Genomic DNA, 18,131 nt, shown 5'->3' with positions numbered 1-18,131 from the left:
GTCTGACCCTGTAAAGCTTCCAGAATTGCAAAATTACAGGTTACACATTTCAGGAAAAAGTTCCTGGCACACCATGTCACTGTGACACACCACCTAACCCCTGCCAATATTCAACCAGTCATCTCTACAGGGGTTATGTATTGCTCACAAATAATATAATTTGCTCATTCACTGCTCACTGCTTTCACACTCTATTCCCATGCACCTGCTAATAACCTGCACACATTACCCACTGCTCACTGCTTTCACACTCTATTCCCATGCACCTGCTAATAACCTGCACACATTACCCACTGCTCACAGCTTGTACACATGCTTTCACACGCTGCTCACTGCTAGCTTTCTGCAAACAATTTGCTTGTACACTGCTCACCACTACTTTACTACAATTTTCACAAACAAAGTAGTCACAGCTTTTAACTCACACTCACTTCTCACTTGCACTTACTTATGGGTAACCTATAGCTAACTTACAGATAGCAACTTAAACATACATCTTACTGTTCACAACTAGCCTATTGATAATACATTGCACTTGCTTTGCTCCCCACATTCATACACTATTTGCATGTAATAATTTGCACGTACAATATTCACTATTAACACACACACTGCTCACATCTAACCATGCACCTACTTGCACACAACATTCACTTATTGCACACACTTAAAGATAAACTACTCACTACTTACACACTTATACACTCACCCATAGCTTACATGAGCACTGCTCACAAGTAACTGGCAAATACTTCTCACTGCTTTTATACACTCTGCTCACACAATACTCAAAGGGAGCCTACTCACAACCTACACATTCAGACTTCCACACTTGTCATAGGTGATCTATTGCTAATCACTTACATGCACACTGCATGGGAATGATTTTGGACAGGGATGCATATAAAAGAATCCAAAATCTTAGGAGTCAGAACTAGAACTTTAGGAGACCTGGCTTCTGGGATATGCCAAGCCCTGCACAAATTACAGGTAATCTGCTGCTAACAACCTGCACATATGCTGTTTATTACATTGTACACATTACTACACACAAAACAATAGGCTTATACTATATTCCACACAGACATTGCTCCAACAATCACACAAATCTGCTCACCCTACTCTGTATACACATGCACTACTCTGCCTAAATCACCTTCGCACACACACATGGGTTACCTTGCATACAATCTGTGTTAATTTGCTCTGCAACTTGTCCACTTGTACAATGTTGTGCACACACAAAACACAGACATGAATTCCTCTACACCGACCTGGTTTTGCACATGCATTACCTTGTGCACATAATCCTTTTAACATACAATGCTCTGCAGATGCAATTCTACACCAAAAAATGTATACACTGTATGGGCATTTATCTTTGTATGCATTTTGTTATCAACATGCACATTCTGTATTCCCAACATTGTGCATACCCTGCTTTATATACTTAAAAGGATACTAAACCCAATTTTTTTCTTAAAGGGACAGTCTAGTCCAAAATACACTTTCATGATTCAGATAGAGAATGTAATTTTAAATTATTTTCAAATTTACTTTTATCACCAATTTTGCTTTGTTCTCTTAGTACTCTTAGTTGAAAGTTAAACCTAGGAGGTTCATATGCAAATTTCTAAGCCTTTGAAGACCGCCTCTTCTCTCAGGGCATTTTGACAGTTTTTCACCACTAGAGGGTGTTAGTTCATGTGTGTCATATAGGTAACATTGTGCTCACGCACGTGGAGTTCAGGTGAGCCAGCTCTGATTCGCTAACATGGATGTCTGTCAAAAGAACTGAAATAAGGGGGCAGTTTGCAGAGGATTAGATACAGGCTAATCACAGAGGTAAAATGTGTATTAATATAACTGTGTTGGTTATGTAAAACTGGGGGATGGGTAATAAAGGGATTATCTATCTTTTTAAACAACAAAAATTCTGGTTTAGACTGTCCCTTTAAATGATTCAGATAGAGCATGCAATTTTAAGCAACTTTCTAATATACTACTGTTATCATTTTTTCTTTGTTCTCTTGCTATCTTTATTTAAAAGCAGGAATATAAAGCCTAGGAGCCGGCCCATTTTTGGTTCAGAACCTGGGTTATACTTGCATATTAGTTTGCTAAATGTAGCCACCAATAAGCAAGCGCTATCCAGGGTGCTGAACCTAAAATGAGCCCGCTCCTAAGCTTCACATTCCTGCTTTTTAAATAAAGATAGCAAGAGAATGAAGAAAAGTTGATAATAGGTGTAAATTAGAAAGTTGCTTAAAAATTGTGTGCTCTATCTGAATCATGAACAGAAAAATTTGGGTTGAGTGTCCCTTTAATGCTCTTTCTATACCGTCTTCTTCATACTCTGCATACAACATTCCAACTTACTTCTATTACCTAATTTGCTTCATTCTTTAGATATACTTTAATGAAGAAATAGCAATGCACACGGTGAACCAATCACAGGAGGCATCTATGTGCAGCTACTAATCAGCAGCTACTAAGCATATCTAGATATGCTTTTCAGCAAAGAATATCAAGAGAATGAAGCAAAATAGATAATAGAAGTAAATTAGAAAGTTGTTTAAAATTGTATGCTCTTTCTAAATCGTGAAAGAAAAAATTTGGGTTTCATGTCCCTTTAAGTAACATTTATAAATAACAGAAAATGTTATAATATCACAAAGTATTACACTGCGCCCCACCCGGCTTCTTCATAATGCCGCCGAGCTGGTAAAATATCCTGTGGAGAATATTTTGTGTATATAATCTTACCATTCATGGTATAATTAGACTGAATAAATAACAAATAGAGGCAATTAATAATAATATATTAACAAGCTTTCCCCCTCAGCACGTGAGCATGAGTCCTGACACCAAGGATGAAACCCCCACTGCTATTAGTACCATATCCACAGCACCCACCTACACACATGACAAGATAAGTCTGGGACAATCATCTCTCATATCTGATGGACCCCCTGAAGTGTGGAAGAAGGGAGGCCGCCTCCTGTCTGCACTGCTTGCACTAAATGTGCTGCTGTTGGCATGTGCACTGGTGAGCAGTGGGGCTTTTAGTGATGTGAATGTGGCAGAGAGAGAGGTTCTGTCCTTCCTCAGTGTCCTAATGGGTCTCAGCGGATGCTGGATGGTACTCTACCTCTTGTGGACTTACAGACACCCAGACCTCAAGGACTCACATGCTGGACCAATATGGCTGAGAGGTGAGAGCGATATACATCACAATATGATGTCTTTGTTAAAGGGATATGAAACCCAATTTTTTTCTTTCATGATTCAAATAGAGCAGCAATTTTAAGCAGCTTTCTAATTTACTCCTATTATCAATTTGTATTTGTTCTCTTGGTATCTTTATTTGAAAAGCAGGAATGAAAGATTAGGAGCCAACCCATTTTTGGTTCAGCACCTGGGTAGCAGCTATACAGGGTGCTAAACCAAAAATAGACCGCATCACATTCTTGCTTTTTAAAATAAAGATACCAAGAGAATGAAGACAAATTGATAATAGGAGTAAATTAGAAAGCTACTTAAAATTGCTGCTCTATTTGAATCATGAAAGAAAAAAGTTGAGTTTCATATCCCTTTAATGTTGGAAATTCCACTTGTCCTCAGGTTCCAGACTTTTATTTTAATTTTCTGTTTTATTGTCTCTCTTTTCATTCAAATACATATGCATTTTGTGAATACATAGAATAATGTCATATAAAAAGATTATACCTGTATATGGAGGAATTTAATGTGTAAAGAAGCTTTCCTCAGTATTCAGGGATTTATGGAAGAATAATAGTAAGGAAGATCTTTCACCAAACACAAGAGAATTTACTATTGACATTGAAAAATGTTATAAGAAGATTCCCCCGAAATAACAAACAGCTAGATTACAAGTTTTGCGTTATGAGCGGTGCAGTGCTAGCTTGCACGTTATTGTCACCGCTCACTTCCCTACAGCGCTGGTATTAAAGGTTTACAAAAACCCGGCGTTAGCAGGCAAAAAGTGAGTGTAGAGCAAAATTGAGCTGCATACCGCACTCCAATACCAGCGCTGCTGAAAGTCGCGGTGAGCTGGTTTTACATGCTCGTGCACGATTTCCCCATAGACATCAATGGGGAGAGCCGGCTGAAAAAAAGTCTAACACCTGCAAAAAAAGCAGCGTAACGCTCCGTAACGCAGCCCCATTGATTACTATGGGGAAACAAAATTTATGTTTATACCTAACACCCTAACATAAACCCCGGTCTAAACACCCCTAATCTTACACTTATTAGCCACTAATCTGCCGCCCCCGACATCGTTGACACCTACATTATACTTATTAACCCCTAATCTGCTGCTCCGGACATCGCCCCCACTATAATAAACATATTAACCCCTAAACCGCCGCACTCCCACCTCGCAAACACTAGTTAAATATTATTAACCTCTAATCTGCTGCCCCTAACATCGCCGCCACCTACCTACACTTATTAACCCCTAATCTGCTGCCCCCAACGTCGCCGCCACTATACTAAATTTATTAACCCCTAAACCTAAGTCTAACCCTAACCCTAAAACCCCCTAACTTAAATATAATTAAAATAATTCTAAATAAAACCTACTATCATTACCTAAATTATTCATATTTAAAACTAAATACTTACCTATAAAATAAACCCTAAGCTAGCTACAATATAACTAATAGTTACATTGTAGCTAGCTTAGGGTTTATTTTTATTTTACAGGCAAGTTTGTATTTATTTTACCTAGGTAGAATAGTTACTAAATAGTTATTAAGTATTTACTAACTACCTAGCTAAAATAAATTCAAATTTACCTGTTAAATAAAACCTAACCTAAGTTACACTAACACCTAACACTACACTACAATTAAATAAATTACCTAAATTAAATACAATTACCTAAATTACAACAAAAAACACTAAATTACACAAAATAAAAAAAGAAATTATCAGATATTTAAACTAATTACACCTAATCTAATAGCCCTATCAAAATAAAAAAGCCCCCCCCCAAAAAAAAAAAAAAACCCTAGCCTAAACTAAACTACCAATAGTCCTTAAAAGGGCCTTTTGTGGGGCATTGCCCCAAAGAAATCAGCTCTTTTACCTGTAAAAAAATACAAACAACCCCCCAACAGTAAAACCCACCACCCACCCAACCAAACCCCCCAAATAAAATCCTAACTAAAAAAACCTAAGCTCCCCATTGCCCTGAAAAGGATATTTGGTCAACAGTATCAAGGCTGCAAGCAGATTGAGCAAGTTACCATTTAATCCCTAATGTAGTGAGTCTGTGGCTGGCAAGGTAGCATACTATTAAACCCTCTTAAATGTATCCTTCCTAACTTTACTTCACCCTCATGGGGTATTCTTCACTCATGCACTTTTTTGTCTTTGTTACAGTGGGCCTTGCACTGTTTGGTGTATGTACTCTTGTTTTGGATGTTCTAAAGATTGGAAAGACTGTCAATCTGGGCAGCTGTGCATCCCCCCTCAGTATAGTCCACCCTGTAATTCAGTGCGTATTTGTGGTAATACAGGTAAGAACAGGAAAAAAATCCATAATATTTTGTTATGTATGTCTATGCTTTTAATCATTATTCTGCTGTGTTTCTCTGCACCCTGCTCTCTCTGCCTCCCTGCTCCTCTTGTGTTGTGTTTATCTGCCCATTTTCTCCTTGTGCCCTGCAAGTCTGCCCCTTTTCTCCCTGTGCACCGAAAGTCTGGCCCTTTTCTCCCTGTGCCATGCAAGTCTGCCCCTTTTCTCCCTGTGCCCTGAAAGTCTGGCCCTTTTCTCCCTGTGCCCTGAAAGTCTGGCCCTTTTCTCCCTGTGCCCTGAAAGGCTGGCCCTTTTCTCCCTGTGCCCTGAAAGTCTGGCCCTTTTCTCCCTTTGCCATGCAAGTCTGCCCCTTTTTTCCATGTGCCCTGCGAGGCTGCCCCTTTTCTCCCTGTTCCCTGCGAGGCTGCCCCTTTTCTCCCTGTGCCATGCAAATCTGCCCCTTTTCTCCCTGTGCCCTGCGAGGCTGCCCCTTTTCTCCCTGTGCCATGTGAGTCTGCCCTTTTCTCCCTATGCCATGTGAGTCTGCCCCTTTTCTCCCTGTGCCCTGCAAGGCTGCCCCTTTTCTCCCTGTGCCCTGCAAGGCTGCCCCTTTTCTCCCTGTGCCATGCAAGTCTGCCCCTTTTCTCCCTGTGCCCTGCGAGGCTGCCCTTTTTCTCCCTGTGCCATGTGAGTCTGCCCCTTTTCTCCCTGTGCCCTGCGAGGCTGCCCTTTTTCTCCCTGTGCCATGTGAGTCTGCCCCTTTTCTCCCTGTGCCATGTGAGTCTGCCCCTTTTCTCCCTGTGCCATGTGAGTCTGTCCCTTTCTCCCTGTGCCCTGCAAGGCTGCCCCTTTTCTCCCTGTGCCTTGCAAGGTTGCCCCTTTTCTCCCTGTGCCCTGCGAGGCTGTCCCTTTTCTCCCTGTGCCATGTGAGTCTGCTCCTTTTCTCCCTGTGCCATGTGAGTCTGCCCCTTTTCTCCCTGTGCCATGGGAGCCTGCCCCTTTTCTCCCTGTGCCATGTGAGTCTGCCCCTTTTCTCCCTGTGCCATGTGAGTCTGCCCCTTTTCTCCCTGTGCCCTGCGAGGCTGCCCTTTTTCTCCCTGTGCCATGTGAGTCTGCCCCTTTTCTCCCTGTGCCATGTGAGTCTGCCACTTTTCTCCCTGTGCCCTGCAAGGCTGCCCCTTTTCTCCCTGTGCCTTGCAAGGTTGCCCCTTTTCTCCCTGTGCCCTGCGAGGTTGTCCCTTTTCTCCCTGTGCCATGTGAGTCTGCCCCTTTTCGCCCTGTGAGTCTGCCCCTTTTCCATGTGAGGCTGCCCCTTTTCTCCCTGTGCCATGTGAGTCTGCTCCTTTTCTCCCTGTGCCATGTGTCTGCCCCTTTTCTCCCTGTGCCATGGGAGCCTGGCCCTTTTCTCCCTGTGCCATGTGAGTCTGCCCCTTTTCTCCCTGTGCCATGTGAGTCTGCCCCTTTTCTCCCTGTACATGACTAAGAGCCTATTGTAGGTTTGAAACGTTGTTCCTGTAAACTTTTGGACCCAACTAATGAAAATAAAGGTCTTTGAAACAGTGTTTTGGATGTATGACTATTTGGATTGACAAGATTTGGCAACTCTTACTCTGTGCCGCACAAACAGGTGTGCTGTTCTCCTTTCCCTTTTCTCCCTGTGCCCTGCGAGTCTGCCCCTTTTCTCCCTGTGCCCTGCGAGTCTGCCCCTTTTCTCCCTGTGCCATGTGAGTCTGCCCCTTTTCTCCCTGTGCCATGCGAGTCTGCCCCTTTTCTCCCTGTGCCATGTGAGTCTGCCCCTTTTCTCCCTGTGCCCTGCGAGTCTGCCCCTTTTCTCCCTGTGCCATGTGAGTCTGCCCCTTTTCTCCCTGTGCCCTGCGAGTCTGCCCCTTTTCTCCCTGTGCCCTGCGAGTCTGCCCCTTTTCTCCCTGTGCCATGTGAGTCTGCCCCTTTTCTCCCTGTGCCATGTGAGTCTGCCCCTTTTCTCCCTGTGCCATGCGAGTCTGCCCCTTTTCTCCCTGTGCCATGTGAGTCTGCCCCTTTTCTCCCTGTGCCATGTGAGTCTGCCCCTTTTCTCCCTGTGCCATGTGAGTCTGCCCCTTTTCTCCCTGTGCCATGCGAGTCTGCCCCTTTTCTCCCTGTGCCCTGCGAGTCTGCCCCTTTTCTCCCTGTGCCATGTGAGTCTGCCCCTTTTCTCCCTGTGCCATGCAAGTCTGCCCCTGTTCTCCCTGTGCCCTGCGAGTCTGCCCCTTTTCTCCCTGTGCCCTGCGAGTCTGCCCCTTTTCTCCCTGTGCCATGTGAGTCTGCCCCTTTTCTCCCTGTGCCATGCGAGTCTGCCCCTTTTCTCCCTGTGCCATGTGAGTCTGCCCCTTTTCTCCCTGTGCCATGTGAGTCTGCCCCTTTTCTCCCTGTGCCATGCGAGTCTGCCCCTTTTCTCCCTGTGCCATGCGAGTCTGCCCCTGTTCTCTTTGTGTCATGTTTCCTTATCTCCAAAAAGTACCATAGGCTTTAAAGTGAATGTAAAGTTTAATGAATAAATGCCCGTTTTTTTTAAAATACTCTAAAAACAGTGGCACTTTCATCATTAACCTTTTTTGAACCGTTTTTTAAAATACCTTTTTCTTTATGGAAAACAGATCGGCGATCCTCCGCCCGCAGCTCCTCTGTACTTAGTACAGCAATCGTTGCTAGGACCCTAAGGCGTCTATGTAAAGTTTAATCAATGAAAGTGCCCCTGTTTTTAAGAGTATTATTCATTAAACTTTACATTCACTTTAATAGTGCAGTGTGAAGAAGAAAAAAACCTTAAGGGTCTTTAAAGGGACATTCCAGACAAAATTGGAATCCACATGGATGCATTTCAGTTTTTAATATAGCTGTTTCAAAAGTGTATTTAAATATGCACCAGCATTTTAAACAAAGCACTTGCTCAGTGAGCCTAAAGTGCTTATACCATATGGTAATGACTCAATTTGTTAATTTAGGGCATGATGCAAGCCCCACTGACACCTGAGCAGCTGCAGTATTTAAAATGCTGGTGCACTGAGTATATCCAGCTATACTTCACATGCACGTGCAGATAAAAATGTTAATGCTAAAACAGTGATAACGTTTACTAGAAGCATTGTTGCCAGTACATGTACTGTATATTACAAATATGTTTCTATTCAAAGATGTAATTCATCTATGTGTGTTTATATTTTGACCAAATGTCCTTTTAAATCTATAGAGTTCCCCTACTTTTAAGTCTAATTGATGTTTTTTTCTATGCAGACATATTTTCTATGGGTCTCCTGTCAGAACTGTGTGCAGATACATATTAATCTCACAAGGTGAGCTCAGTGTGAGTGTGAGTGTGCAGATACATATTAATCTCACAAGGTGAGCTCAGTGTGAGTGTGAGTGTGCAGATACATATTAATCTCACAAGGTGAGCTCAGTGTGAGTGTGAGTGTGCAGATACATATTAATCTCACAAGGTGAGCTCAGTGTGAGTGTCAGTGTGCAGATACATATTAATCTCACAAGGTGAGCTCAGTGTGAGTGTGAGTGTGCAGATACATATTAATCTCACAAGGTGAGCTCAGTGTGAGTGTGAGTGTGCAGATACATATTAATCTCACAAGGTGAGCTCAGTGTGAGTGTGAGTGTGCAGATATATATTAATCTCACAAGGTGAGCTCAGTGTGAGTGTGAGTGTGCAGATACATATTAATCTCACAAGGTGAGCTCAGTGTGAGTGTGAGTGTGCAGATACATATTAATCTCACAAGGTGAGCTCAGTGTGAGTGTGAGTGTGCAGATACATATTAATCTCACAAGGTGAGCTCAGTGTGAGTGTCAGTGTGCAGATACATATTAATCTCACAAGGTGAGCTCAGTGTGAGTGTGAGTGTGCAGATACATATTAATCTCACAAGGTGAGCTCAGTGTGAGTGTCAGTGTGCAGATACATATTAATCTCACAAGGTGAGCTCAGTGTGAGTGTGAGTGTGCAGATGCATATTAATCTCACAAGGTGAGCTCAGTGTGAGTGTGAGTGTGCAGATACATATTAATCTCACAAGGTGAGCTCAGTGTGAGTGTGAGTGTGCAGATACATATTAATCTCACAAGGTGAGCTCAGTGTGAGTGTGAGTGTGCAGATACATATTAATCTCACAAGGTGAGCTCAGTGTGAGTGTGCAGATACATATTAATCTCACAAGGTGAGCTCAGTGTGAGTGTGAGTGTGCAGATACATATTAATCTCACAAGGTGAGCTCAGTGTGAGTGTGTAGATACATATTAATCTCACAAGGTGAGCTCAGTGTGAGTGTGCAGATACATATTAATCTCACCAGGTGAGCTCAGTGTGAGTGTGAGTGTGCAGATACATATTAATCTCACAAGGTGAGCTCAGTGTGAGTGTGAGTGTGCATATACATATTAATCTCACAAGGTGAGCTCAGTGTGATTGTGAGTGTGCAGATACATATTAATCTCACAAGGTGAGCTCAGTGTGAGTGTGAGTGTGAGTGTGCAGATACATATTAATCTCACAAGGTGAGCTCAGTGTGAGTGTGAGTGTGCAGATACATATTAATCTCACAAGGTGAGCTCAGTGTGAGTGTGAGTGTGCAGATACATATTAATCTCACAAGGTGAGCTCAGTGTGAGTGTCAGTGTGCAGATACATATTAATCTCACAAGGTGAGCTCAGTGTGAGTGTCAGTGTGCAGATACATATTAATCTCACAAGGTGAGCTCAGTGTGAGTGTGAGTGTGCAGATACATATTAATCTCACAAGGTGAGCTCAGTGTGAGTGTCAGTGTGCAGATACATATTAATCTCACAAGGTGAGCTCAGTGTGAGTGTGAGTGTGAAGATACATATTAATCTCACAAGGTGAGCTCAGTGTGAGTGTGCAGATACATATTAATCTCACAAGGTGAGCTCAGTGTGAGTGTGCATATACATATTAATCTCACAAGGTGAGCTCAGTGTGAGTGTGAGTGTGCAGATACATATTAATCTCACAAGGTGAGCTCAGTGTGAGTGTGAGTGTGCAGATACATATTAATCTCACAAGGTGAGCTCAGTGTGAGTGTGCAGATTTATATTAATCTCACCAGGTGAGCTCAGTGTGAGTGTGCAGATACATATTAATCTCACCAGGTGAGCTCAGTGTGAGTGTGAGTGTGCAGATACATATTAATCTCACCAGGTGAGCTCAGTGTGAGTGTGCAGATACATATTAATCTCACAAGGTGAGCTCAGTGTGAGTGTGCAGATTTATATTAATCTCACCAGGTGAGCTCAGTGTGAGTGTGAGTGTGCAGATACATATTAATCTCACCAGGTGAGCTCAGTGTGAGTGTGCAGATACATATTAATCTCACAAGGTGAGCTCAGTGTGAGTGTGCAGATTTATATTAATCTCACCAGGTGAGCTCAGTGTGAGTGTGAGTGTGCAGATACATATTAATCTCACCAGGTGAGCTCAGTGTGTGTGTGAGTGTGAGTGTGCAGATACATATTAATCTCACAAGGTGAGCTCAGTGTGAATGTGAGTGTGCAGATACATATTAATCTCACAAGGTGAGCTCAGTGTGAGTGTGAAGATACATATTAATCTTACTAGGTGAGCTCAGTGTGAGTGTGAGTGTGCAGATAAATATTAATCTCACAAGGTGAGCTCAGTGTGTGTGAGTGTGCAGATACATATTAATCTCACAAGGTGAGCTCAGTGTGAGTGTGCAGATACATATTAATCTCACAAGGTGAGCTCAGTGTGAGTGTGAGTGTGCATATACATATTAATCTCACAAGGTGAGCTCAGTGTGAGTGTGAGTATGCAGATACATATTAATCTCACAAGGTGAGCTCAGTGTGAGTGTAAGTGTGAGTGTGCAAATACATATTAATCTCACAAGGTGAGCTCAGTGTGAGTGTGAGTGTGCAGATACATATTAATCTCACAAGGTGAGCTCAGTGTGAGTGTCAGTGTGCAGATACATATTAATCTCACAAGGTGAGCTCAGTGTGAGTGTGCAGATACATATTAATCTCACAAGGTGAGCTCAGTGTGAGTGTCAGTGTGCAGATACATATTAATCTCACAAGGTGAGCTCAGTGTGAGTGTCAGTGTGCAGATACATATTAATCTCACAAGGTGAGCTCAGTGTGAGTGTGAGTGTGCAGATACATATTAATCTCACAAGGTGAGCTCAGTGTGAGTGTGAGTGTGCAGATACATATTAATCTCACAAGGTGAGCTCAGTGTGAGTGTCAGTGTGCAGATACATATTAATCTCACAAGGTGAGCTCAGTGTGAGTGTGAGTGTGCAGATACATATTAATCTCACAAGGTGAGCTCAGTGTGAGTGTGCAGATACATATTAATCTCACAAGGTGAGCTCAGTGTGAGTGTGCAGATACATATTAATCTCACCAGGTGAGCTCAGTGTGAGTGTGAGTGTGCATATACATATTAATCTCACAAGGTGAGCTCAGTGTGAATGTGAGTGTGCAGATACATATTAATCTCACAAGGTGAGCTCAGTGTGAGTGTGAAGATACATATTAATCTTACAAGGTGAGCTCAGTGTGAGTGTGAGTGTGCAGATAAATATTAATCTCACAAGGGGAGCTCAGTGTGAGTGTGAGTGTGCAGATACATATTAATCTCACAAGGTGAGCTCAGTGTGAATGTGAGTGTGCAGATACATATTAATCTCACAAGGTGAGCTCAGTGTGAGTGTGAAGATACATATTAATCTCACAAGGTGAGCTCAGTGTGAGTGTGAGTGTGCAGATACATATTAATCTCACAAGGTGAGCTCAGTGTGAGTGTGTAGATACATATTAATCTCACAAGGTGAGCTCAGTGTGAGTGTGCAGATACATATTAATCTCACCAGGTGAGCTCAGTGTGAGTGTGAATATACATATTAATCTCACAAGGTGAGCTCAGTGTGAGTGTGAGTGTGCAGATACATATTAATCTCACAAGGTGAGCTCAGTGTGAGTGTGAGTGTGCAGATACATATTAATCTCACAAGGTGAGCTCAGTGTCAGTGTGCAGATTTATATTAATCTCACCAGGTGAGCTCAGTGTGAGTGTGCATATACATATTAATCTCACCAGGTGAGCTCAGTGTGAGTGTGAGTGTGCAGATACATATTAATCTCACCAGGTGAGCTCAGTGTGAGTGTGCAGATACATATTAATCTCACAAGGTGAGCTCAGTGTGAGTGTGCAGATTTATATTAATCTCACCAGGTGAGCTCAGTGTGAGTGTGCAGATACATATTAATCTCACAAGGTGAGCTCAGTGTGAGTGTGTGTGTGTGTGAGTCTGCAGATACATATTAATCTCACAAGGTGAGCTCAGTGTGAGTGTGAGTGTGCAGATACATATTAATCTCACCAGGTGAGCTCAGTGTGTGTGTGAGTGTGAGTGTGCAGATACATATTAATCTCACAAGGTGAGCTCAGTGTGAATGTGAGTGTGCAGATACATATTAATCTCACAAGGTGAGCTCAGTGTGAGTGTGCAGATACATATTAATCTCACAAGGTGAGCTCAGTGTGAGTGTGTGTGTGTGTGAGTCTGCAGATACATATTAATCTCACAAGGTGAGCTCAGTGTGAGTGTGAGTGTGCAGATACATATTAATCTCACCAGGTGAGCTCAGTGTGTGTGTGAGTGTGAGTGTGCAGATACATATTAATCTCACAAGGTGAGCTCAGTGTGAATGTGAGTGTGCAGATACATATTAATCTCACAAGGTGAGCTCAGTGTGAGTGTGAAGATACATATTAATCTTACAAGATGAGCTCAGTGTGAGTGTGAGTGTGCGGATAAATATTAATCTCACAAGGTGAGCTCAGTGTGAGTGTGAGTGTGCAGATACATATTAATCTCACAAGGTGAGCTCAGTGTGAGTGTGCAGATACATATTAATCTCACAAGGTGAGCTCAGTGTGAGTGTGAGTGTGCATATACATATTAATCTCACAAGGTGAGCTCAGTGTGAGTGTGAGTGTGCAGATACATATTAATCTCACAAGGTGAGCTCAGTGTGAGTGTGAGTGTGAGTGTGCAGATACATATTAATCTCACAAGGTGAGCTCAGTGTGAGTGTGAGTGTGAGTGTGCAGATACATATTAATCTCACAAGGTGAGCTCAGTGTGAGTGTGCAGATACATATTAATCTCACAAGGTGAGCTCAGTGTGAGTGTGAGTGTGCAGATACATATTAATCTCACAAGGTGTGCTCAGTGTGAGTGTGCAGATACATATTAATCTCACAAGGTGAGCTCAGTGTGAGTGTCAGTGTGCAGATACATATTAATCTCACAAGGTGAGCTCAGTGTGAGTGTGAGTGTGCAGATACATATTAATCTCACAAGGTGAGCTCAGTGTGAGTGTGAGTGTGCAGATACATATTGATCTCACAAGGTGAGCTCAGTGTGAGTGTCAGTGTGCAGATACATATTAATCTCACAAGGTGAGCTCAGTGTGAGTGTGAGTGTGCAGATACATATTAATCTCACAAGGTGAGCTCAGTGTGAGTGTGCAGATACATATTAATCTCACAAGGTGAGCTCAGTGTGAGTGTGCAGATACATATTAATCTCACCAGGTGAGCTCAGTGTGAGTGTGAGTGTGCATATACATATTAATCTCACAAGGTGAGCTCAGTGTGAATGTGAGTGTGCAGATACATATTAATCTCACAAGGTTAGCTCAGTGTGAGTGTGAAGATCCATATTAATCTTACAAGGTGAGCTCAGTGTGAGTGTGAGTGTGCAGATAAATATTAATCTCACAAGGTGAGCTCAGTGTGAGTGTGAGTGTGCAGATACATATTAATCTCACAAGGTGAGCTCAGTGTGAATGTGAGTGTGCAGATACATATTAATCTCACAAGGTGAGCTCAGTGTGAGTGTGAAGATACATATTAATCTTACAAGGTGAGCTCAGTGTGAGTGTGAGTGTGCAGATAAATATTAATCTCACAAGGTGAGCTCAGTGTGAGTGTGAGTGTGCAGATACATATTAATCTCACAAGGTGAGCTCAGTGTGAGTGTCAGTGTGCAGATACATATTAATCTCACAAGGTGAGCTCAGTGTGAGTGTGAGTGTGCAGATACATATTAATCTCACAAGGTGAGCTCAGTGTGAGTGTGTAGATACATATTAATCTCACAAGGTGAGCTCAGTGTGAGTGTGAGTGTGCATATACATATTAATCTCACAAGGTGAGCTCAGTGTGAGTGTGAGTGTGCAGATACATATTAATCTCACAAGGTGAGCTCAGTGTGAGTGTGAGTGTGAGTGTGCAGATACATATTAATCTCACAAGGTGAGCTCAGTGTGAGTGTGAGTGTGCAGATACATATTAATCTCACAAGGTGAGCTCAGTGTGAGTGTGCAGATACATATTAATCTCACAAGGTGAGCTCAGTGTGAGTGTCAGTGTGCAGATACATATTAATCTCACAAGGTGAGTTCAGTGTGAGTGTGAGTGTGCAGATACATATTAATCTCACAAGGTGAGCTCAGTGTGAGTGTGCAGATACATATTAATCTCACAAGGTGAGCTCAGTGTGAGTGTGCAGATACATATTAATCTCACAAGGTGAGCTCAGTGTGAGTGTGAGTGTGCATATACATATTAATCTCACAAGGTGAGCTCAGTGTGAGTGTGAGTGTGCAGATACATATTAATCTCACAAGGTGAGCTCAGTGTGAGTGTGAGTGTGCAGATACATATTAATCTCACAAGGTGAGCTCAGTGTGAGTATGCAGATACATATTAATCTCACCAGGTGAGCTCAGTGTGAGTGTGAGTGTGCAGATACATATTAATCTCACCAGGTGAGCTCAGTGTGAGTGTGCAGATACATATTAATCTCACAAGGTGAGCTCAGTGTGAGTGTGCAGATACATATTAATCTCACCAGGTGAGCTCAGTGTGAGTGTGAGTGTGCAGATACATATTAATCTCACCAGGTGAGCTCAGTGTGAGTGTGCAGATACATATTAATCTCACAAGGTGAGCTCAGTGTGAGTGTGCAGATTTATATTAATCTCACCAGGTGAGCTCAGTGTGAGTGTGCAGATACATATTAATCTCACAAGGTGAGCTCAGTGTGAGTGTGTGTGTGTGTGTGAGTCTGCAGATACATATTAATCTCACAAGGTGAGCTCAGTGTGAATGTGAGTGTGCAGATACATATTAATCTCACCAGGTGAGCTCAGTGTGTGTGTGAATGTGAGTGTGCAGATACATATTAATCTCACAAGGTGAGCTCAGTGTGAGTGTCAGTGTGCAGATAAATATTAATCTCACAAGGTGAGCTCAGTGTGAGTGTGAGTGTGCAGATACATATTAATCTCACAAGGTGAGCTCAGTGTGAGTGTGCAGATACATATTAATCTCCCCAGGTGAACTCAGTGTGAGTGTGAGTGTGCAGATACATATTAATCTCACCAGGTGAGCTCAGTGTGAGTGTGCAGATACATATTAATCTCACAAGGTGAGCTCAGTGTGAGTGTGCAGATTTATATTAAGCTCACCAGGTGAGCTCAGTGTGAGTGTGAGTGTGTGTGAGTCTGCAGATACATATTAATCTCACAAGGTGAGCTCAGTGTGAGTGTGAGTGTGCAGATACATATTAATCTCACCAGGTGAGCTCAGTGTGTGTGTGAGTGTCAGTGTGCAGATACATATTAATCTCACAAGGTGAGCTCAGTGTGAGTGTCAGTGTGCAGATACATATTAATCTCACAAGGTGAGCTCAGTGTGAGTGTGAGTGTGCAGATACATATTAATCTCGCAAGGTGAGCTCAGTGTGAGTGTGCAGATACATATTAATCTCACAAGGTGAGCTCAGTGTGAGTGTGCAGATACATATTAATCTCACCAGGTGAGCTCAGTGTGAGTGTGAGGGTGCATATACATATTAATCTCACAAGGTGAGCTCAGTGTGAGTGTGAGTGTGCAGATACATATTAATCTCACAAGGTGAGCTCAGTGTGAGTGTGAGTGTGCAGATACATATTAATCTCACAAGGTGAGCTCAGTGTGAGTGTGCAGATACATATCAATCTCACCAGGTGAGCTCAGTGTGAGTGTGAGTGTGCAGATACATATTAATCTCACCAGGTGAGCTCAGTGTGAGTGTGCAGATACATATTAATCTCACAAGGTGAGCTCAGTGTGAGTGTGCAGATTTATATTAATCTCACCAGGTGAGCTCAGTGTGAGTGTGAGTGTGCAGATACATATTAATCTCACAAGGTGAGCTCAGTGTGAGTGTGAGTGTGCAGATACATATTAATCTCACAAGGTGAGCTCAGTGTGAGTGTGAGTGTGCAGATACATATTAATCTCACCAGGTGAGCTCAGTGTGTGTGTGTGAATGTGAGTGTGCAGATACATATTAATCTCACAAGGTGAGCTCAGTGTGAATGTGAGTGTGCAGATACATATTAATCTCACAAGGTGAGCTCAGTGTGAGTGTGCAGATACATATTAATCTCACAAGGTGAGCTCAGTGTGAGTGTGAGTGTGCAGATACATATTAATCTCACAAGGTGAGCTCAGTGTGAGTGTCAGTGTGCAGATACATATTAATCTCACAAGGTGAGCTCAGTGTGAGTGTGAGTGTGCATTTACTTTGTGACCCAGCCTCTATTAGAAACTTAGAAATATCCTTTTTTTTAACAATCAAAATCCCACAGCTGTGCTAAGGGGCAGGTACAGATGTTGTAATGTTGCAGCAAGTGTTTTCAGTAAGATATTAGTTTCACAGTTTTATTCAATCTAAAACCAATGTCTTAAAGGGACATTAAACCCATCATCTTTCTTTCATGATGTAGGTAGAACAAACTATTTTAACAACTTTCCAATGTACTTCTATTTTCAAATTATCTTCATTTACTTGTTATCCTTTGTAGAAAAGCAGGACGGTAAGTTCAGGAGTGTGCACGTGCACAGCACTAAATGGTAGAAGTTTTGCAACAATGTTATACATTAGCAAGAGCACTAAATGGCCTCACTATAATTGTGCATGTTACCTATCTAGATATTTCTTAAAGGAGCAGTAAATATAGTAGATTTGCATAATCAGCAAATGCGTGATAAGAAGACAACGCAATGGCACTAAGGGGCCAATTTATGAAATGTCTGGCTGTAGCAGATCATGTCCGCCCGACATAGCTAAATGCCGACAGCATACGCTGTTGGCATTTATCAATGCACAAGCATTTCTTGTGAAATGCTTGTGCAATGCCGCCCCTGCACATTTGCGCCCAATCTGATCGGGATGATTGCTGTCCGCCACCTCAGAGGCGGACCTGAAACACTGGGGGTAGATTGCAGCATCCGCTGCTTGATAAATCTACCCCTATGTCTGAACTCCAAGTGAGTAGTAAAAAAAATTCTGACAAATTTTAAAGTTGTCTTTTTCCACTCCTCCTGTATCATGTGAAAGCCATTAGCCAATCATAAACGCATATACGTATATTCTGTGAATTCAACATTCGTTTAACAGAATAGTATTTCTAATGCTATCTTTAAATGTGATA

The 18,131-nt window shown here is 42.3% G+C and overlaps 1 protein-coding gene across 1 annotated transcript in view; it reads left to right on the top strand.

Moving 5' to 3' along the window:
* Window positions 1-213: 213 nt before the first annotated feature.
* Window positions 214-18,131, top strand: part of LOC128644620 (proton channel OTOP2) — a 28,260-nt gene continuing 10,342 nt past the window's right edge. Inside the window, exons 1-4 of the mRNA XM_053697166.1 lie at window positions 214-990; window positions 2,846-3,215; window positions 5,413-5,549; window positions 8,819-8,877. Of these exons, the coding sequence (XP_053553141.1) occupies window positions 898-990; window positions 2,846-3,215; window positions 5,413-5,549; window positions 8,819-8,877 (659 nt within the window). The 5' untranslated portion in view covers window positions 214-897. The remainder of the gene's footprint in view (window positions 991-2,845; window positions 3,216-5,412; window positions 5,550-8,818; window positions 8,878-18,131) is intronic.

Source organism: Bombina bombina, unplaced genomic scaffold (assembly GCF_027579735.1).
Source record: "Bombina bombina isolate aBomBom1 unplaced genomic scaffold, aBomBom1.pri scaffold_482, whole genome shotgun sequence".
NCBI classification, from domain to species: domain Eukaryota; kingdom Metazoa; phylum Chordata; class Amphibia; order Anura; family Bombinatoridae; genus Bombina; species Bombina bombina.
The sequence above is the reverse complement of the archived record's forward strand: the minus strand, read 5'-3'. Positions and strand labels throughout refer to the sequence as shown.